This window comes from Nomia melanderi, chromosome 3 (assembly GCF_051020985.1).
Source record: "Nomia melanderi isolate GNS246 chromosome 3, iyNomMela1, whole genome shotgun sequence".
Classification (NCBI taxonomy): Eukaryota; Metazoa; Arthropoda; class Insecta; order Hymenoptera; family Halictidae; genus Nomia; species Nomia melanderi.
The window spans coordinates 24,080,527-24,101,843 of NC_135001.1; the positions used below are offsets into that span (position 1 = coordinate 24,080,527).

General features: G+C 47.4%; 2 protein-coding genes across 8 annotated transcripts in view; both read left to right on the forward strand.

Annotated features, from left to right (window-relative positions):
* Positions 1 to 19,780, forward strand: part of Septin4 (septin 4) — a 34,805-nt gene extending 15,025 nt beyond the window's left edge. Inside the window, exons 1-9 of one of the 7 annotated variants that reach the window (XM_031982214.2) lie at positions 13,796 to 13,933; positions 15,030 to 15,206; positions 15,279 to 15,371; positions 15,745 to 15,910; positions 16,169 to 16,319; positions 17,094 to 17,259; positions 17,597 to 17,765; positions 18,583 to 18,664; positions 18,743 to 19,780. In XM_031982214.2, coding sequence (XP_031838074.1) covers positions 15,110 to 15,206; positions 15,279 to 15,371; positions 15,745 to 15,910; positions 16,169 to 16,319; positions 17,094 to 17,259; positions 17,597 to 17,765; positions 18,583 to 18,664; positions 18,743 to 18,904 — 1,086 coding nt within the window. In that variant the 5' untranslated portion in view covers positions 13,796 to 13,933; positions 15,030 to 15,109 and the 3' untranslated portion in view covers positions 18,905 to 19,780. Of the gene's footprint in view, positions 1 to 13,795; positions 13,934 to 14,427; positions 14,596 to 15,029; positions 15,207 to 15,278; positions 15,372 to 15,744; positions 15,911 to 16,168; positions 16,320 to 17,093; positions 17,260 to 17,596; positions 17,791 to 17,929; positions 18,113 to 18,582; positions 18,665 to 18,742 lie in introns of those variants that run through there. The other 6 variants (XM_076365420.1, XR_012998139.1, XM_031982210.2 and 3 more) reach the window with 6 other exon arrangements.
* Positions 19,781 to 20,353: 573 nt separating this feature from the next.
* LOC116429353 (cuticle protein 7) lies at positions 20,354 to 21,252 on the forward strand. The gene is made up of 3 exons (XM_031982221.2): positions 20,354 to 20,476; positions 20,721 to 20,855; positions 20,935 to 21,252. The coding sequence occupies exons 1-3, from the start codon at positions 20,465 to 20,467 to the stop codon at positions 21,241 to 21,243; spliced, it is 456 nt and encodes a 151-aa protein (XP_031838081.1). The 5' UTR covers positions 20,354 to 20,464; the 3' UTR covers positions 21,244 to 21,252.
* The last annotated feature ends 65 nt before the right edge of the window (positions 21,253 to 21,317 follow it).

Here is a 21,317-nt window from a genome sequence, read left to right on the forward strand (position 1 = left end):
TCATATCCCTCGAACAGCCTCTCGTGATACTCACGGCCAGTGGCAGGTACCTATATTCGAGACCTCCGTGCGCACTCGAGCATGTAATGACCACCGTCTCATCCCAAGACAGGAAGAGGAACAGGTTTTCCATTTTTCACTGGCTTATCGTCCCACCTTAACCTCGAGCTCGTCGATTCTCCGGATGTCGGGAGTAAGATAAAAAACGTGCAACGAGAGAGAAACAGAGAGAGAGAAACAGAGAGAGAGAGACGGAGAGGAGAGGGAGAAAAGGGGATGGACGGGCTAGAATTCGAGGGATAAACTGAAAAATACACAGGAAGGAGACGGAGGAATGCGCTTCCTTTGCTCCTGGGGATGCGAGAGCTCCGAGATCTACAATTACTTTCTCCCCTCCCCCTTGCGCCTTAGCTGTATATCTCTTTTCTTCCCAGTCATCCATCCTTGCTTTTGTTGGCCAAGGATACGTGTAATCAGGGATCGCAGCCGGTGCCGAATATATACTATCGATTACGATCCGCAAACTCCAAACACGCGTGTCGGATTCTGTGAAATACGCCGACTCGCGCGTTTATTCGCATATTTACCGCGTAACGCTCGATTATCTTTGTTACCTTTTCCTTTCACGGTCTCTCGCCGAACGCGTTTCGCTCGAGTTCGATGGGAAATTCGAAGATTGGTGGACAAGTTTTCACACCTCTGGGAAGCTGTCGTTTTGCCAATCGATCGAAAAAGATAGAAAGACCTCCTCGGTGCCTACGTTCGTTTCACTACCTACCGTCCATAGATTATTGTCGTCAAAGTGTTCGAATGTCATCGGCGGTATCGATGCCCGTGCAGATATCGTCTCGATAAAGACGCGCGTGTGCAACAGTGTGCAATAGTGTGCAACAGCGCGCGATAGTGCGCGATAGTGTGCATGCACGAGCGTGCTGAATCGATTCACCGTCGCCGAAGGTAGAACGTAGACAATGAAAGTAATGCAAAGGGGGCCAAGGAGAAAAATGAAAAGAGAAGGAGAAGGAGAAGGAGAAAGAGAAAGAGAAAGAGAAAGAGAAAGAGAAAGAGAAAGAGAAAGAGAAAGAGAAAGAGAGGGGGAGAAAGGATACCGAGGGCAGTGAAATGTAAGGAAGATGCGGTTGTGGACCAGGTCTAAGATGTCCCGACACGCCCACGGAATCTCACAGCCGATCCTGTTTTAGGATAAGGCGGATTATCAACACCGCTCCGTCTCCGATGCAGGTGTACCCACCGAACGGACAGCGGCGCCTTTGCTTCGAATCCCCGAATCCCCGAATCCCGTCTCTCCTTCGAGGAGCTTCCTTTCTCTTCCTCCCTCTCGCTCCCTTCCTTCCCTTTTCTCGGTTCCATAGGTCGCTCGCAATCATAGGTCGAACCAAACTATTCGAATGTTCGATTAACCTACGAAATAATAACCACGAGACCTGCGAAAATCCAATGTTCGAGCGATTGGCGCGTTTCGTAAACCTATTATGCGCATACGCGACTATAGCAGATAAATGGATTCACGTAAATAAGTGGGCTCCAAGTTCATTTATTCGAAAGCAAGTTCAACTCTAACGTCCAAAGGGTAGAGAATCGATCGACCAATCTTCTCGTTTCTTTCTCTGTAAGTGTATTTTCTGGAAATAATCTCCGCTGCCTGGCCCGTAGAAACGAGTTCCAGTAATTAAACGGAAACATTTGGTCCGCTTTTGAAAATTTCAAGCTATCTTAGCTTTCAAGCTATAAGCGTGGCGCTTGCAAGGTAAGCGTTAGTCTCTCAGCATGCTGCCGAGGCGATAAGTAGAATCACGTTTGCGCGAACGTGTAGAAGAAAGGCGAGAAGAAGTGTCGAAAACGGGACTGGTCGAAAAGCGAAAAAATTGCGAATTCTTCTCGTGAACCGATGCAGCGTGATTCGCGTGTGTGCAGGCGAGTGTGCAGGCGTGTGTGCAGGCGTGTGTGCAGGCGTGTGTGCATGCGGGAATGGCCGCGCGAGCGCGGGCGCAGCCTTTCCTCGCGGCTGTCGTTCACCGTCGTTTACCGTCGTTGGTCATCGAACTCACGACAAATTCAAAATAAACGGTCAAGGCTCTTGCGAGTCCCCTGTACATACGCGGCCACCACCGGTGATATCAGCCTGTATTTGAAAGTCACGAAATTTCACAGGCTCCTTCGGCGAAGGCCAATAACGATATGTCGGTAAAACGCGGTAAAACACGCTGGGAACACTGTAACAGTCGCGTTCGAGGATAGACGGATCGAATAGAAGGATCTTGACGGAAATCCAACGTTTTCGAAGGGAATTCGAAGAATAGAACCGATACCGAAAATCATCGATTTCCTATATTCTTTCGTGTCGCGTGCGTGGATTCCGTAGAAATGCACACTTTCAAATGGTCCATAAAGGCACGAGAGTCGAAGCAGAAAACAAACTGCACGAGTATAGAATGGTACGCGCGTTCGGCTCGCGACTGGGAGCTAAAGTAAAATTAAATCAACAGAAGCGGTGTAAATTTGGAGAAGAACAGGAAATGAAAACTTTGCAGATTTCATTTATTAGTGTTTACTTTCGTGCCCGTTCGTTTATCAAATACCGACTTTTAATTGCTGCATTGTCATCTTTTCGAAATTTCCGAAAGTTCCGAAATTTTCCTTCGAATACTTGGATCAGATTCGGACGGTAGAAGATTGCAGCGCTGTTTTAGCAGAGCAATACGATTAGATAATTAGCGGTTGGAAAATTAGTAGCCGAGGGTTGGTTTCTCGATATTGCTCCGTTTCGCGAGACTCGAGACGCCAGGCTGTACCAAGGAAAGCACGAAATTTCCATGCGATTTCTATTTTTCGAAATAAACGTGCAAGCCCGCGAGGAACCCGGAAAGTCGCGGAAAGGCTCGCAGCTCGGAGCGGTGGCGTGGCGCGTCGCAGAGATAAAACTGTTAGAAAACGACTTGGCCGCGACGTTCGGTAATAAAATTGTCGATCGAAATAACAGTCTAGCAAGAGTAGTCACCGGGAGTCTGTGACTGGAAGAACAAGGAATTCGAGTTCCTTTCATCCGTGATTGCGGCACAGAGCAACGATTCACCGTGTCCTTTCAATCGAGAGGCGAGCCGGAGGTTTTATCCGCGACGCTTCCGTTCTTTGCAAAATCTCGAAATCTCGGCTCCTTTTATCGCCGCGAAAAATCGGCTCTCACGCGTCTATGAATGAAGACCATTTGCATAAGGTTTCGTATGGAAATTAGCTCGTAGGGCGCGCGAAACCTGTTCCGGATACACCGCTGAAATTGATCTGTAACGTTAACGACAAATTACACGCGACAATTTCATATTTTACTCGAGAACTAACCGCGCGCGGTTTCCACGCTCGTCCGAGAAAACTCGATCTTTCGATCTTTTTACCCTTTTTCCGAGCGATATTTCAGCGGGCTGGAATCAGATAAGGATCCGGAAAGCGATCGCGCGCTGCCACTGTTATTAAACAGATGTAACTTGAAACCTAATCTGTACCGGTGTTTTCGAACGGCGCGATTCGTTTCTTTGCCCGCCGTGCGATTTCTCGCGACGTAGCGCGTTCAACGTTCCAAATAATCGATGCTCAACCACCGACCAAAGTTTCGCGTGACTTTCATTGCAATATGTAAATACGCGATGACGTAAACTTCTTTGAAGATATTCTTCGTCGAGTTCGTCGAGTCCGTCGAGCGAGAATATTGAATAATTCCTGCTAAAATTAGTATCATCGATCAACCGAATGCGATGGAAGGATTTTTCAAGTCCATTCATTAGAAATCTCCAATTAAACTTCCTTTAGTCCAGCTAGCTTTCCCATTTCTCTTGTCGTTTTAAAAGAAACACTTTTCTCTCGCCTTTCATCGTCCTCGGATCCCTGAAAGATCGAACATGGAAATTAAGGAGAAAATATCCCGGTGCCCTAAACCTCTGTACGCCGAGAACCGGTTAACACTGGAACAACCTCACCCGTCGAAACGACGAGTTACAGTTTCCTTATTTCGCGATTACTCTTGGAGCCGTTAAACCTCCGAAACGATTCGAAGACTTTGACTTTGCGCGATGAAGATTTTCAAGGGGATTTAACAAGGATAAATGTCGCTCGATACTTTGGAATTCTCAGTATGTACAATCATCTCCGTAATCACAGGCAAACGCTCGGTTGTTCGAACGTTGGAAAGAGGCTAGCCTCGAGACGGGAGCAAACGGTTGTAGACCGCGTCCGCGGAACGCGATCGTTTACCGATCGCGATCCCATTTTCCCCGTCAGGTCGCGACACTAATTAACAGGCACCGATCGGCCGATCGCAGGGAAGAAGCGTAGGCGGTCGTAACACGGTAACGGTAACGATAAAAACGTTCGTCCGGTAGACTCGGCGAGAGAAGAGGATAGGCAGAGGCGCGCGCGCGCGCTCACCGAGAGCACACGCGGCCACACGGACAGCCGGTGCCCCGGGCACGAAAAAAGGTTCTTACGTGTCAAACGGTAAGACGACCCGAGGAAGAGAGCGGGGTCTCCGAAAACATCTTACGAGTCGGCTACCGGCGACGAATTTTCCCACGACTCCTCCCACGGGCTCCGTGAAGAATCTTTTTCGAGGTCCTTCCTTTTGCCTTTTAGCCCCCTCGTTCCTCCTCCGCCTCTCACGGCACGACGGTGTTCCTCTCCTTCTCGCGCGCGCGTGAATCGTATTGACCGACTCTTCGGCCCCGGGACCGGGGAGACCGGGCGCAAACAGAAAGAGAGAGAGAGAGAGAGGGCGAGCTCACTCGGTCATGTAACGGGATGCAAGGAAAACGCACTCGAATTCCCTTTGATTCGCTCTCGCACAATGACGGCTTTCGTCCCGACGGACAATGACCATGCGAGGGTAAGATACGTGCTTTTCAGAAGGTATTCGGCCGCCCCGAGAGAAGTTCAGGCGGATCGGAACCGCAAAAGACGGAGTCTACCTGGCTGGGCTATCCGCGCGTCGCGCTACGCCCGACCGTGCTCTCCGCCGATGGATCGGGGCTCGAGGAAACTGCCGAGGAAAAAGTCGAGGAAGGAAAGAACGAGCCGCGCGTACGCGGGGACGGGGCGGTTCCGAATAAAATGGTAGACACGAGTTCGAAACGTGACCGAGTACGCGACGCGCGCGACCGTGCGTTGGCCAACCTCCATCCCCCTTCGACCCTGGGGAGAACATTTTCTCACGAAAGAGGAGGAGTGTGCGGTGGTCGACTTTGTCCGAGAGGAACGAAAAACGATCCTTCCGTGGACCGCGCGGATCGTTCTTTTTTTTTCGCTTCTCCTCGCTTTCGTACGCCTCTCCTATTTCTTCGGTGGAGTCAGGAAGGGAGGCGAAACAAGACACGGATACCCCGCGACCGGGGACGATGATCCGGCCGACCGGTTGCGAGTCGATGCGAGCTACTTCTGAATTTACCAATTTACCAATTTCCACGACTTTGCGGATGCGTTAGGTCTTGCTTGGGCCTGTAGCTAATGTCGAGCTACGGCAGAAAGAGATCCACGACGATGCTCGATACGCCGTCGACGACTGAAGAAAGGCTTGCAGTCGACGTCGTCGAGGTAGTTGGTTTAGTTTTTGGATGGATTCATGGAACAATCGAGAACTTGGCAAGTTATACTGTGTCTTGTCGATCGGATACACCGGTACACAACAACAACAACAACAACAACAACAACAACAACAACAACAACAACAACAAGGCTAGTTGGCAAACGTTATTTCATAGAATGCGACTCGAAACTAATTTCAGTTGAACACGATCGAACGTGAAACGTGTTTCAGTGGACTCTCCTGTAAGCGCGGAGACCATCTCCGCGTCCTCAACAGGTGTCTTATGCGACGAGAAATGCCGATAGTTTTTAGCTTTATTTCAAACTCTTGCTCCATCGAGCAATATCGTTATATTCAGTTTATTTCTTACCAATGGAACCGGTGAAAGTTGTATCGATGAATAAACTAAATGTAAATACCGCTAACAACAGTTATTCTTCCGTTATTTCCGCTTATTTGCATTCATAGTTTACAGAACATAGTACTCGAATAACATTGTTACCGACCTTTACTCAACTCTATACCACACGCGTGCATGCTTTATTCGGACAAAATAATTAAAGTCCAACCTACGCCTACGTATAAAAAGTGCGAAGAACGAATTGTTCCGCGAAAGAAGCGCGCGAGGACCGCCGCCTTGCCGCTAGAAAAGCCGCAAAAGCGATCGAGTACGCCGCCAGGATGACCCAACACCGTTGACACGTGCAATTCGAGCCGGAGTCTTGGTGAAAATGGTCTCGTCCGGGTCGCGTCCCCCTAGCTATTCAACAGGGTGAACAAGAAGGAAAGAGAGATAGGCAGAGGGAGAGGGAGAGGGAGAGAGGGACGGGCACGAAAATGAAATTACCAGAGCTGCGAGAGGCTGTGTCGTCCTATTAGTATTTACGAAGAAAATGTCAGCCCGATAAGCGACCAGCTCGCCGGATTCGCGCGCTCCTCTACCGCACCTTCTCGACTCCCGCTCGCGCGTCGCTTACGTTACTTACGTTGCTTACATAATAAGCGATGAACTCTCGGCTAAACTCTTCGCTTCGACCCCTTTCCCTGCCTCTCTCTCTCTCTCTCTGTTCCTCTCTCCGCTCCTCTCTCCCTTCCTTTTTCCCGGCCGTCTCGTTTTCTCGAGACGGCGGCGGCGGCGGCGGCGGAGGCACACGATCGCATCGCGATGGAGGTGCGATCGTGCCTCCTTCATCGAGACCGTGTACGCGGGAAAAAGAAAACGGTCCTGGTCTCCGCGGCGGCAGGGAGCGGAGACGGGGGCCACGGAATTGCGCCGGGGAATTCCTGCCTCGCGATCCTCCTCGTTTCGACAGTCCGCCACCGTCTTCCCTATGGTTGTTCTTCGCGCGGTTCGTCCGATCGTACGGTGCAAGTCGAAACCCTCGCCTCGCCTCGCCTAAAATATCCTGCGAGACTCGCGGCGAACCGTTCGAACGCAATTATCGTTTCCGTGCTATTTTATACTAATTGCTAGATTTCGGGGGAAACTTGGACTCGGAATGTACATAGTTTGTCTCAGCTGGCAAAAAATAAGCGATATACGAATGTTCGAATCCAACTATTGTAAATATTCTTTACGCTATACATGTATAATCGAGAAGAATATTAACGTTATTCGATTCTTGGTTATCTTTCTGGGGAAACGGATACAACGAATCATCGAAACAGTGTTGTCCAACTCTGGAGATGCAAGTTAATATTGATTTTAGGAATACGAAAAGTTCAATCTCGTAAATCCGATGTTAAAAGACCCATCGACCTCGTTTCTCGGAATACCGCGGTACTTGCATTACACCCGTGTACGTACATGCATGCGTACGCGTGTACGAGGAATGGGCTAAATCAGTTTCCTCGATAACCAACTGCACGAAATTATAACGATCGAGCGAAAGAACGAAGAAATCGAAGAATTTTGGAAAATCGGTAAAACCGATCGGTAACCGTGCAATCGAAATGATCGACGAATAAGAGAACGGTTCGGATTTCGCATCGTTCGATCGAGCAGAAATAAATTGGTCCGGTCGATCGAAAATAAGTGAAAAAGAAACTTGCCTCGCGTATTTGAATCACGCCGTTTCAGTGGTTTCAAACACTTTCGGCCTTACACTGGTAATCCTTGCGCAACCTGCCCGACTCGAGTAGTTGGCGCGACAAACATAACCTATATCGCGACTGGAACGACCGATAAACGCACCCACCGACGTTCGGTAAAAACGGTGCGACACGGCCATCGTATTATCCTGCTTGAAATCGACGGAATCGCGATAGTTGAAATAAAACTTTTCAATCTTTATATATACTATACTATACGCGTGTACGTGTACGTGGTACGGACGGATACGATCGTACGATACGATACATGTACGATACATGTACGATACATACACGAGCAGAAAAGATAACGATTACGAGAGAACCTGCCGCGATACAACGCGTCCTTTCTCTTCTTTCTTCGAGCCGACGAAACCGGTGAAAGACGCGAGTAAACCTTTAGGCGGTTGATCCTCCTCGTAGATTATTTCATAAGCGTTCCCGATACGGAAAAGTTCATCCGCTCTTACCGAGTGCAACGAGTTCGAGGTGTGTTGCGCAAGCGACTCGACGGCAGAGGATTGCCGCTCGGCTCCGCTCGGCTCGCGTGCTCGTCTACCTGTTCGCTCGGCATCCGTATTCGAATCCCCTGACACGGATCCATAGGTAAATCCATTCTTTCGGAAGCTAGAACGGGCTCTTTCCGAACGTTTGAAATTCAAAAGGCGTTCGCGTAACGCAACCGTCGCCCCGCAGAGACGTTCCGGCCGTCGGCCGCGTGCTGCCCTCTCGCGAGATTTCTCCGATCCACGTGAACCGGAAGACACCAGCGAACCTATTGCCGCCTTTTCTCAACGGCTCTTTCTTTCGCACTTTGCTCTTCCAAGTTCCTTTCGAATCGAAAAACTGGCGAATCGCCAGGGCATTTTTCCGAATTTCTACAATCATCGACGATTACCGACCGACGAGGCACGCGTCACGTCCGTTTGTTAAAACCTGTCAAAAGTCCAACCAAACTGTTTAGTTTCGGGTTGTTCTAACGTCGACGAAAGGAAAAGAAAAGAAAAGAGAAGAAAAGAAAAGAAAAGAAAAGAAAAGAAAAGAAAAGAAAAGAAAAGAAAAGAAAAGAAAAGAAAAGAGAAGAAATGAAAGGAAAGGCCTCGAATTCGGAAGTTGCCAGCTCTGTGGCGCACGTTTGACCCGTGCCGCTCGAACGCGCAGGAGGACGTTCGATTAGCTTTCGCGGGTTACACGCCCGTTACGTAAACCCCGGCGATTAGCATTCGGCCGGTGGGACCCGGCGCGGCGCGGCCCGATGTAAAATTTTCAAAACCGACAAGTGTATTGAGTTGTAACTCGTTGGTAATCTTTGGCAGAGTCCCCGTGCGGCCGATTGCTAATCGCGCCTCCTCAGAAATTCAAGCGGATCTACCTCGATCACGTACAGGCGATTTCAAAAACGGGACACGTTGTCGCGAGCATACTCACGCCCATGCGCGCACCTACGTGATCGGGTTTTCTTTTCCGCGGCCTCGCGTACGCCTCGCGTACGCGGAAGAATTATTCCCAAAGGGCTTTACCGCTTCACGTTATCCCGGAAAAGGTGTGCGCGCGCACACACGGCCATCCACCGGCCATCCACCGGCCGTCCACCGGCATTCCTCGGGCCCCGCTTGTGCCAAATCTTCCGCGAGGACTCGCTCTTGCAACGATTCGGCTTTCGAATGAAAACACGGATAGTCCTTGTCCGTATACAGTTCGAGATAATAGAGTTCAATCGTGGAACGTGCTATGCGATTCGCAAAAATCTTGATCGATTCTCCGATAACCGTTACCAGTATTTCCCGAGTGCATTGTACCGCGTGTAAAGCTTCTCATTGATTATTGCAGCACGATCCGGTTACGATTTTATCGGGTGCAGAGAGGAACGTCCGAATGGTAGGGCTTTATTTCCAATCTATAATCGCGCGATTACGGACCCTCCGCTAATTCAACGGAGTCGCCTAAATGAAACGAACCGAACGAACCCCGCTTACAAGATAATAAACCGTTTTTACAAATGCCCCTTAACACCGGAAATATTCGCAGGATTCCATTTGCGCGGTAAATCCTGTAGGCAGCTATCGTTCGTTTCATCGGTTTTCTATCGCATCGTTGATGGCCGACCGACCCAGTTGAATTCGTTCGATTCGGAAACAACCTTTCCGATTTTTCTCCACGATTCCCGATTTATCTATTTCAACATTTATGGAGAATTCTCATTGGAAACTCGTTACTCGCCGAAAATCTACTTGCCGTTTTCATTGGAATTTTCATTGGAATTTTCATTGGAATTTTCATTGGAATTTTCATTGAAACCAGAGAGAACGTTACAACAATTTCAACATTTTTCGCTGTGATTTCTCGCACGAATGAAATTATCTTCGATTACCTTGTAAATACAAACAATTGCTGATTACATAATCGACATTGCGAAAGTGTTTTAGCTTTCGTTTAAATGGCTTTCGACGAAGATACGTATAGCCCTCTGCTTGGAATTAGCTCGGTTAGAATCGACTAATCGGAGAAATTGAAAATGGAAGAAACAGGAATAAAGTTGCGTTGGACACGTAGGAAATTTGCTTGACCGATGCATCGGAACCGGGTTGCGCGCAACAGCCACCGGCGGTGACGCCGCTGCCGCCGCCGACCGCGCTTTCTTCGTGACATAATATTATTTAACCCAGAATAATGCTGTGTATGACGCTTGCGTAACGATAGAATTCACATGCCGGTAATTCGCGACACGGCTGCGAACGCGACGCTGGTTCTTTTATTATATAAACCGGCGAGTTTGCGCGTTGCCGAGCAACTACCACCACAAACGCCACCGACCGCGTCGCGACGAGATCTCTCGGCGACTTTTCCAGGGATCGGATGAAATTATTGAAATTCTCCATTACTCGCGAAACTACTGTCATTCCGAGAGCATCATCTTTTCGGAAAATTCCGTTTTCTGGGAAACGTCCTAGTCGAACGAGACCATCTCTTTCGAATTCTTCGAAGAATTCGCATAAAGTTCCACAGTCTACTCGTTATCGTGTCTCTTATGGTTTGAAAAATTCCTCCGGAACGTAAGTGTATCGGGTGAATTGAAATGTTCTTGTTTCGCAGTCTAGTCGTAAAATGGCAATTATTTCCTAACTAATTCGAAGTTTAAACAGTTTCGTTCGAGCCCAGTTCAGCTCCGAATCGGGCGCCTGGCGCGGTTCAAAAGAACGTCGAAACAAGATAATGCTATGCAGAGTGCGACGTTAAAGTCTCCTATGTAGCATTGGTATTCCGGGAAGCGCACACGCCTCTCATCGAGGAGCAACGAGGAAAGTTAGAGAACGTCGTCGTCGTCGTCGTCGTCGTCGTCGTCGTGCCGTTGCATCGCTAACGTGACTCCCCGCTCATGATTCTTCTTTCGTGAGTCCTCGTGATCCCTCGTAATTCGTGATTCGCGATTCGCGATTCGCCGTTCGCCGTTCGCCGTTCGCCGTTCGCCGTTCCCCGTTCGCCGTTCGGCCCTAAAGGTCGGCGTGAAACGCGAGATGCGCCGTCTTACGTAACCACGGCTTCTCTTCTACTTCGTTCTGGTTCCTCGTGCTACCCGCAGAGATCCACCTCGGGCTAGAAATTACTTCATCGCCTTTAATCTTCGCGGGGTTAGCCATTATTCGAATTGCTACGAATAGATGTTTCGTGTAATAGGTTGATCGAGTGGTTCCGAATAATAGTGGACTGCTCCTATTCCTATTTCTATTCCTATTTCTATTCCTATTTCTATTCCTATTTCCATTCCTATTCCAATCACTGAAATAAATAATAAACAATAAACAATTATTAACGGTATTAATAAGATTATTATTGTAATATTGGTGTCTGCAATTGTTTATCTCGAAAACTCAGAAATAGGAATCGGAGCAGTATTATTTCAAGCCACTCGAATATAGACATTCGATCGACGTCTTTCCATTTATTCGATCATAAATCTATTTTCAATTTATATATTTCTCCATCGGCATTTTAACGCAACTTTACGAAATTCACTAAAGTGAATACTAGATTTATCATCAGCGTTTGACAATTCTAACATAACAGATATAACAGATAATTATTTATAGTTATTATCAGCTACATCCATGGTCGCTTCGGTGGTATAAAAATGTTACGGAAATATGATCGAAGTAAAGAGTGTGTATCGTTTATCGCGTTAAGAAAGAATTTCATCGAGATTCGAGTGGAATGAAAAGAAGAGGGAATCAGAGTATCGAATAGAGTAGCTGTAAAATTGTAAAATCATTTCTCCCCGAGGAGCCCGTATTTGCTGGAATGAGAACTACTCGTTCGTCACGATATTATTAGTATCCCGGTAAAGGGTTTCACTTTATAACTTTCAGCGAAGCATACGCTACATCATTTCCGATTTGCAGCATCTATCGCGCTGATGCAACACGCGCGGACGACTTTGCGAGAAGCTCTCTCAACCGCATCTGCAATTATGTTGACGCAACACCCAGAGACGCTCAGATTCACTTTCTCTCATCTTTTTAGCTCCCGTCGCATCTTTCGACAATTGCCGATGTAATATCCGTCATTAGCTATTAGAATACACCTGTCTTATCGATTATCCAACGATCGACACACAGGATATCTTTATTTCTCGATCGCATTTATATCGTTCCTTTCCTTTCCGCGCGTATCGCGTTCCAAAAGAATTTTCCAGTTGGTTACTTTTCATATAGCTGGCGCAGAATAATGAAATCTTGCAATCTCCTATTCTTCTATTCTTCTATTCTTCTATTCTTCCATTCTTCCATTCTTTTACTCTTCGATTCTAATTGAAAAGCAAAAGACGGAGCGCGAGCGATGGAACGGTTGTCGATATAATATAGAGAGAAATTCTTCGACTTGGCGTGTTCTTCGATGCTATTCCAGTAAGAAACTGTTCTGTTTGGTAAGAAATTATTTCGAAGAAAAGTACTTGCCATTTCGCTTCTCTGGACAAACGAATCGAGGCAAAGTCATTCCCATCGTTCTTCGCTTTCACATTTTACACTTTATGAAATATGGATCTTTCGATATCACGTAAGAAAAGAGAAGACGAAGAAGAAGAAGAAGAAGAAGAAGAATGAGCATTCGAATAACATTAGGTGAAAAATTGGTCGATTCGGTTGAAATTGAAGATCAAAGTAGCGACAACTATACGTTCCGTTTGAAACGTTACAGAGATTCACGCTTCCTCTCCTCTTTCGTCCGCGTTCGACCTCGAGCCCCCATCGAGCGCCAAGAGTCGCCGTATCCATTATTTATAATCCAGGCTAAATAACAATCCCTCGGCGTCTTGCATCAGTTTTATAATTTAATCGTCGAGTTCTCACCGAGATCGCGTTATACGCGAGCATGAATCCGCCGCGTGCTCCGTGCCGATTACATAAAAGTCGCGGGGCAAAGAGAACTTTTTGTTCCCGGGGAAAGGCCCTTGTACACGATGAGAGTCGTCGAAGGACATGCCACCTTTCGTAGATCTAACCTATTCCGCTGTCGGGTCAGCTCAATAAATGCAACCTCAGACTTGCTGGAACTTTTCTTCGAGCTTGGTGAAACGAAAAGCCCAAGCATTCGAGACTCGGACTAATTCTAAGCCTTTGTCTTCGATGAGACAAGTTCGCGTCGCTTGTCCCGAGACATGTCCCTAGACGCGTCTCATCGTGTATAGGGGCCTCGACGAACACGCGCCTCTCGATCGGCCCGAACCGCTCTCGACCGACGCGGGACGAAAAACGTAGTCCGTTTGGCGCGTGATTGTTTGGTAAGTAAGCGGTCGATCGACGGGCCAAGTGTCGATCGCGGATAACAGGGTCCGGGAATGCGAGAGAGGCGAGAGAGAGAGAGAGAAAGAGAGAGCGTACTCTCCGTACAAACGTAGTACACATGCCGGATGGGGTCCGTCTCGTGTTCCAAGTATTATAATAACGATGCTCACGTGTCGGGACTGGCGATTCGGAAAGTCGCGCGCGACAAGCATCCTTCGTCCAGGTTCGCCCACCTTCCCGGCCGCACCGGGTCTTACCCCTTCCTTCCTCGCCTCTTCTGTTCCATGGGAACGTTCGCTCGACCGAGGCGTGGCGCCGGAACTCGAGGAACGTCCTAGTCTCCCGGCGACCTCTCCTCGGAAATTACCACCGACGACCGCGTTCCGACGCGACGCAACGCGAAACGTCGTTGATCGTTGATCGTTTATGATTCATGCGTCGTACAGATTCGAACGCTTAACCCTCGAATGACCAGGTTGCACTCTACTTTCGCATGAAATTCGAACCGTTGCTTTTACTTTTCACTCGTTTATCGGTAAATTGGACCGTTTGCTGGCCTAAATGAGAGCAACTCCGAGCACTGCGTGTCCTCGCGACCGATAGTCGCTCTCTCTCTCTCTCTCGATCGCTCGACGCTATTCCCCTTTTCTGGTCGAGTACTCTTCGACGCGTCTTGCCGGATCACTAGAGTATCCGTATCGTAATCATAGTAATACCAAATGTACTAAATGTCACGAGAAAACAACGATAATAACGATTATCGATTATCTCGCGACTAGACGGACATTTAAATGAAACCCTTCGTACAGCTGGAACCAAGAGCTAACCAAATATTCTCCGTAGAGAGAAATTGGCGAAGAACGGTGTTGGTTAGTCGCGTGTTGTGTCCGAGCGTATCGAACATCGAACCTGAAAACGACGATGCAAATACCAAACTCGCAGTGGAGTGGTAAACTATTGATCGGTCAGTGGTGGCGCGCCAGCGCAGCACGGCCCCGAGGCCGACAAAACAGTAGCAATCTACCCTCATTCACGTTTTGCGCGGTGCCCCAACACCCGTCGGTCCTAACGTGTTCCCTCTCTGTTGCTATTTCGACACTGCCAAAGTGTCGTCGCGCGTGGCTAATATGTCCGGTGGTACGTGTGCATGTTTCCGATATTCGATTCATTCGCAGATCCAAGTGACCGACTCCGCCTTTCAAATGTTACTCGAGTTTCAGTGGCGAAACACACGCTCGATCGGTCCTCGATGCGCACATTTTTCGTTTCACCGAAATAAAATTCCGATTTCTTCGAATTCGATCGGTTTGGCGACTGAACGATTCATTTGTCCTTGCTTTCCTCTCTCTCTCTCTCTCTCTCTCTCTCTCTCTCTCTCTCTCTCTCTCTCTAGTTCCCATGTGCTCTGTGCTTTTTCGAGCGAACGCGATAAAGGAATCGAAACATCAGAATTGATGGATAATCGAAAGAAAGCAGGGGCAAACGGAGACGACAGGGCAAGAAACGATCGACCCGCGACGGGTTCTAGTTCTAGGCTCCTATTTAATTAACGTTCCGCTTTGTTCATCAAGACAGGGACTATATCGGATTCGCGACGTTGCCCGAGCAAGTGCACAGGAAATCGGTTAAACGGGGGTTCGAGTTCACCTTGATGGTGCTTGGAGAAAGCGGGCTTGGAAAGTCCACCCTGATAAACAGCCTTTTCCTCGGTGATCTTTACAAAGATCGTCGCATTCCCGATGCCGGAGGTTTGTAAATCGGAAACATTTACCCTAGAGGAGCTTGCGTTTCGCGGGTTTTCAATAAAAGTCGTGTCGTAGAGCGCATCAAGAAAACAACTACGATAGAGAAGAAGACGATGGACATAGAGGAACGCGGTGTCAGGCTGCGATTGACGATCGTTGATACGCCAGGTATGATTCTTGCTTCTCGCATTCTTACTTCTGCCAGCTGAAATGTACAAGGTGGACCAGTAATTCTTTTCTTGCTAGTGGCCACTGTTGGCATTCGTCTAGATTTCCAGGATGTTCGCTTCGTTCGATCGCTAGACTCGTACAACACAGGACCTTGTAGATATTACTAATAAATTCAAAGACTCGACTTTACACGCTACGCTTCCCAGAACTAAAAACCTAGCGATAAGAGTCGTCCGAGACTAGGAATAGGTGGTTTCATCGGGTGCTCTGTTCTTACCGGTCCACCTTGTATGCAATATTCCAAAGTATATGTGTGTGTGTGTGTGTGTGTGTATATATATATATATATATATATATATGGTGTGTCCAGGTTTCGGCGACGCAGTGAACTGCGAGGACACTTGGAAAGCGTGCTCGGCGTACATCGACGAACAATTTCGGCAATACTTTACGGACGAGAGCGGACTAAACAGAAAGAACATTCAAGACAACAGAGTGCACTGTTGTTTATACTTTATCCCTCCATACGGTCACGGGTATAGCTCGATTTTCCTATTCGAACCTCGTACGACGGATGATAAACATTATCGATGTAGAGTCTGCAACATTTGAAGAAATTCAACGTATACGCGATACAGTATAAACGAATAAATATAGAAATGTAACCGCTATCGGATGAAAATGGGCCGGCGTTCGTCGTGCGAGGGTAAAATAAGCTCGAGAATCGAGAATGAGAATGGTGAATCGCGATTCGCGTCTGCCCCTCCTCTCTTTCACGAAATTTCCGTTCGTAGACTGAGGCAACTCGATTTGGAGGTACTGAGGAGGTTGCATCGCAAGGTGAACGTTGTCCCAGTGATCGCGAAGGCGGACACCTTGACCACGTACGAGGTGAAGAAGCTGAAGGAACGAATTCTCGCAGACATCGAGGAGAACGAGATTCAGGTAGCGCCTCTAAGCTGGACCATAGACGAACAAGCATGCCGGTCAATCATCCTTGCCGCTCCACGACACACTTTTTAGCTCGAAACACAGTTTTACAACGATACAGTTTTCCAAACAGATCGAGTTTCTGTAATGGTTCGACAGATGTTTGTCATCTTACTATTTCCATTTAAAAAGTGTCCACTTGCCGAGCTCGAATCGAAAGCAAAATTACCATGTCGCGTACTCCTGATCCACAGGTGAAACGAAACGAAACGAAACGAAACGAATCGATTTCGCAGTTGGCCCGCCACGTCCATGCCGAACTCGGACAAACTGAAAGGACACAGCGGCAAAGGCACTCGGTTGCACGCTTCATCTCGCTCCTTCCAGGAAACTGTACTCGGAGCTGCGTTTCCGGAATTGCTTCCCTCTTCTTCGTCCAGAGTGGAAAAGAGTCTCCTTGCCCCTGTGCACTCGTTAGGTGTTGGCGCGCGGCTCGGCATGGTGGTGCTGGGCCAACTGTGCATATCGTTTCTCGAGTATCGCGTAGCAAAATGTCCGTGGACAATCGGAATGCTTGAAAAGCGTGCTTGCTCTTCTACGCGTCGAACGAAAACGTACGAAAGAGAAAGAGAGATAGAGACCAACAGAGAAGGGGAAAGAGAAAGAGAAAGAGAAAGAGGAAGAGAAAGAGAAAGAGAAGGAGAAGGAGAAGGAGAAAGAGAAAGAGAGAGAAAGAATAAGAGAAAGAGAAGCTGAAACGCGAAAGGACACACGATGCTTTGCACATAGATATATCAGTTTCCGGACTGTGATAGCGACGAGGACGAGGAGTTCAAGCAACAGGACAAGGAGCTGAAGGCGTGCATCCCGTTCGCCGTGGTCGGAAGCTCGACGGTCCTCGAGGTTGCAGGGAAGAAGGTCCGAGGTCGGCAGTATCCTTGGGGAGTGGTGGAAGGTAATTAACTTTCGTGTCTTTTCAAACATTCTCAGACCTAACCAAGTCATTCGGATGAACGTAACAAGCGCAGGGGGGCCAGTATGAACGAACAAATCGGCAAAACGTTCCTCCTCGTAACATTCGAAGCCATCTGGAATCTCTGAAAATATTCAAATCTCTGTTCAAGTTAAAAACTGTCGTTGAATGGATAATCGTTTGATCGTAATGATCAACAATAATAATATATATATAATATATATATATTTGAACTCTGCCGATTTCTTCGATCTCTCGGACCACTGTGCACAGAGATTCCCCGAAACGCGATTAACATTCCGGTTTCGATCGAGCGCAGTGGAGAACCCGAAGCACAGCGATTTCGTGAAACTCCGAACAATGCTGATATCCACGCACATGCAGGATCTGAAAGACGTAACGCAGGACGTGCATTACGAGAATTTCCGGGCCCAATGCATTTCCCAAATTTCACAGCAAGCGATTCGGGAACGGAGGTATTTACGCATGTAAATAAGTATTGCATTTCAGTAGGTATATATCTTTTCTCTAGACGTACGTCTCTCTCTCTCTCTCTCTCTCTCTCTGTTCGTGTAATGTTTCTCTGTTTCCTGTGGATCGATCGATCGTCTCATTCCTTTTCCATCGGAATCGTTGGTCCACCGGTGCGTAGAAAAAGGAAGAACGGCAAGGAAACGCGAAGCAATTTGTCTTTGCTGATCCTTAGAAATATTCCTATCGAATCGCAGGAAATAATTCATCGAAAGCTACAGAATTCTCTCATCTCGGATTTTCCTTGGCGTTACAATCGTTTCTACGCAGCCCCGCGCGTCTACTACATCCATGTGCATGAAAAGTACGTGTATTTGCGAAATAACTTTCCCGCTAAATTTCACGTTTGTCTCTATGGAAATGAGAAACGAATGAGGTTCGAGGGTATTTTTCTTGGTAATTAGGCATTTGATTCGAATCGAATGGCACGTTGATATCACGTATCTAGATATATTATTTAATATGCTCGTTTAGAAAGGTTCGTAACCTGTCATGTCCTTTATTTCTAGTCGTGTCCTCTCTATCGAATTACTAGAAACATACTCGACATACTTGACTGAAATTGAAACTCGAACGGGAGTTGCTCGCGTTGCTCGCGTTGTTCGTCTCCCTCGAAGAGATCGATTCGTACGACTCGCGGACCCTTCGAGCAACTGTCCGAGCTACTCTTTCAGCTACCGTTCGAGCCACCGCCGTGCTCGCGACGCGTCGCGCCGGTTCTGCGAGTATCGATCAATTACCATAAGCATCACACCCAGCTTCTTCTGTTCCCAGTAAACTGAAGAGAGATTCGGGTCCTCATTTTGAGAACAGTATATCGGACACCGACCGATTGCTGCTGCAAAAGGACGAAGAGGTAAGGGATAATAGAATACGATAACGCGAAATCAACGAGACGACGAGCTTAGCTGGTACTTTCGCGAAATTTCTGCAGATTCGGCGGATGCAGGACATCCTCGCGCAGATGCAGGAAAAATTGAAGGCCACCGGTCAAGTTGGGCCTGGTATCGGTCTCCGAGGAAGAGTCGGCAGTCTTGGGAACGATTTGGACTCCACCGACGTCGAGAAGAAGCGCAACAGTATTATAGACGTTTGAACGATCGGACGTGTCCCCGGCGATACACACAGTCCTAGTAAATTAGGATTATATTCGAGACGCGCGAGTGGTACGTTTCCACGAACGGTGTCCTGGTCAAGGCCCACGCGAATACGCACAACACACGACACACGAGTAACGTACTCGACGGGAGAAAACCGCAGCGTGTTGCACACCTCGGCACCTAGGAGAGCTCCGCTATGTAATGCTTCGAACATTACCATTATCCGTCCCGCGTGGACCGTTCTTAATTCCTTCTCGATCGCGAACCATTGAAAAACCATTCGAACAAAACTGATTCGATCGACGATTAATAAAAGTATTCCGATTTCTCGACTTTAGGCGTGACAAACAACAGACTCTGAATCTTTGTTGGAACATTAACATTAACGTTAACATTAACGTTAACATTAAAATTAAAATTAACATTAACATTAACATTGACATTGACATTGACATTAACATTAACATTAACGCGGAGAGCGCAGCAGAAAGGAATTGATATGTTGCATTACTAGTGTAGAGAGCATATCAAAGGGGCGATAGCTGACACACTTTTTTCAGGCATTACAGTATTATTACTCGAACCAAGACAAGAGATCTGTCGCGTTCAAGTGTCGCTTTTCCCACGCGGCGTTTCCACTTTTATATATATATATATATATATATATCTATGTATATTAATCGACGGAACTGTCCTACTTCTCCAACAGTATTTGATATCTCTATCACACGCTAACACGAACGACGAATTCTATTGTACATATAACGAATAGAAAAGCGAAAAAGCGAAAAAGCGAAGAAGCGAAGAGGCGAAGAAGCGAAGAAGCGACAAAGCGACAAAGCGAAGAGAAATAAAGGATTATTCACCGCTGGGACGACGTGTATTCTTTCGCAGACTAAACAAGTGTATTTCCTCCACTTTACCTTTCCGTCCCACCTAAATATCCCATACCTTCCATGGTACTTGGATACGATAGGCGCGATAGTGTCTAAACTTGTCCTGGCCCATAAAAACCGCCAACCTCCATTTACTTGGATCACCGAATTCTAGGCTTTAGTAGGCTTCTATTTCAACGATAAGGTAACTTGCAACATTTCCTTTTATTCTTCCTGAAAATGTTCGAGAAGAAATGAAATTTTCAATAAAATTTCAGAAGCAAATGGAAATACGGACCTTTTGTAATACGTCGAATCGTCGAATCGCTGCGATCGAGAAATATTTCTGGAATTTCGTTGTTAGGAAACGCGCCTGTGAGATTGGTAAATCGGGATTTTAATAATTCCGTGGAAAAAATGACAAGCGCTTCAAAGCGATTAAGGAACCGTTGCGAGCGTACCGAATAAGTGATTACTGCTTTATAGCTAGACAGACAGTGCGGTTTTATTATTAACTATAATTATAGGTATGGATCCGTATTAAAGTTCCCCCGAATAACTGTGATTCCGTGTTCGTTTCGTCGCGCCCGCGGCCAGCAACCCGGTATAAAATCCACCGTCTTCGCAACATTTTCGCTATTTTCGTTCAGTCGAGTATCATCGAATCGCGCCAACTTGCTAATGATTCGAAAGGTTTGTCAGTCGTTTATCTCGGTGTTATCTTTTATTCCGTGATTCGATGCGAGTTTCGTTAAAGAGATGACGATAGTTTATTAAAAATCCTTCTCGTTTCTATAGATTAGTCCTGTAGATTAGTTCTATAGTTGTGTCGCGGCATCGCGCGGCATCGCGCGGCATCGCGCGATCGTACAAGCGTGTACACGCTGTGTACCATTATTCGCGTAAATCCACTCACTTGGCATCTTTACTCGCACAGGCACTCGTTTTAACGACGATGATGGTAGGAATTTTGGGCGAACCTCAAGGACCTGCCTATCTTCCGCCTTCAGGAACGCGTCCAGCTTCCGGCGGAGGAGGAGGAGGAGCTGCTCATCCGGACGAATGGGCCGGTGTAAGTGAATTTTCTTCTTCTATTTAGTATTTACTCATGTCCTTACACGCGCTACTAGAAATACTATACTGTACAATAGGATCCGGCAAACTACGAATTTTCCTACGAAGTCCAAGATGGGGTCGCCGGACTAGACTTTGGTCACCACGAATCGCGAAAAGACAACGAGGCGACCGGAACTTATCACGTGTTACTACCAGACGGCAGAACGCAAATCGTCGACTACGTTGCCGATGAAACAGGCTACCGGCCAGTGGTACGGTACGAAGGAACGGCAACGTACCCTGCGCCGGGATCTGCGCCGGGATCTTCACCGGGATCTTCACCGGGATCTTCACCGGGATCTTCACCGGGAGGATCGAGCAACAACGAAGGATACCGATACTAATCCCTTTAGAATCGAATAAAAAATTTGTAAAGATCAACTTGTAAAGTCTCCAGTTGCTTTTACAGTGATAATCG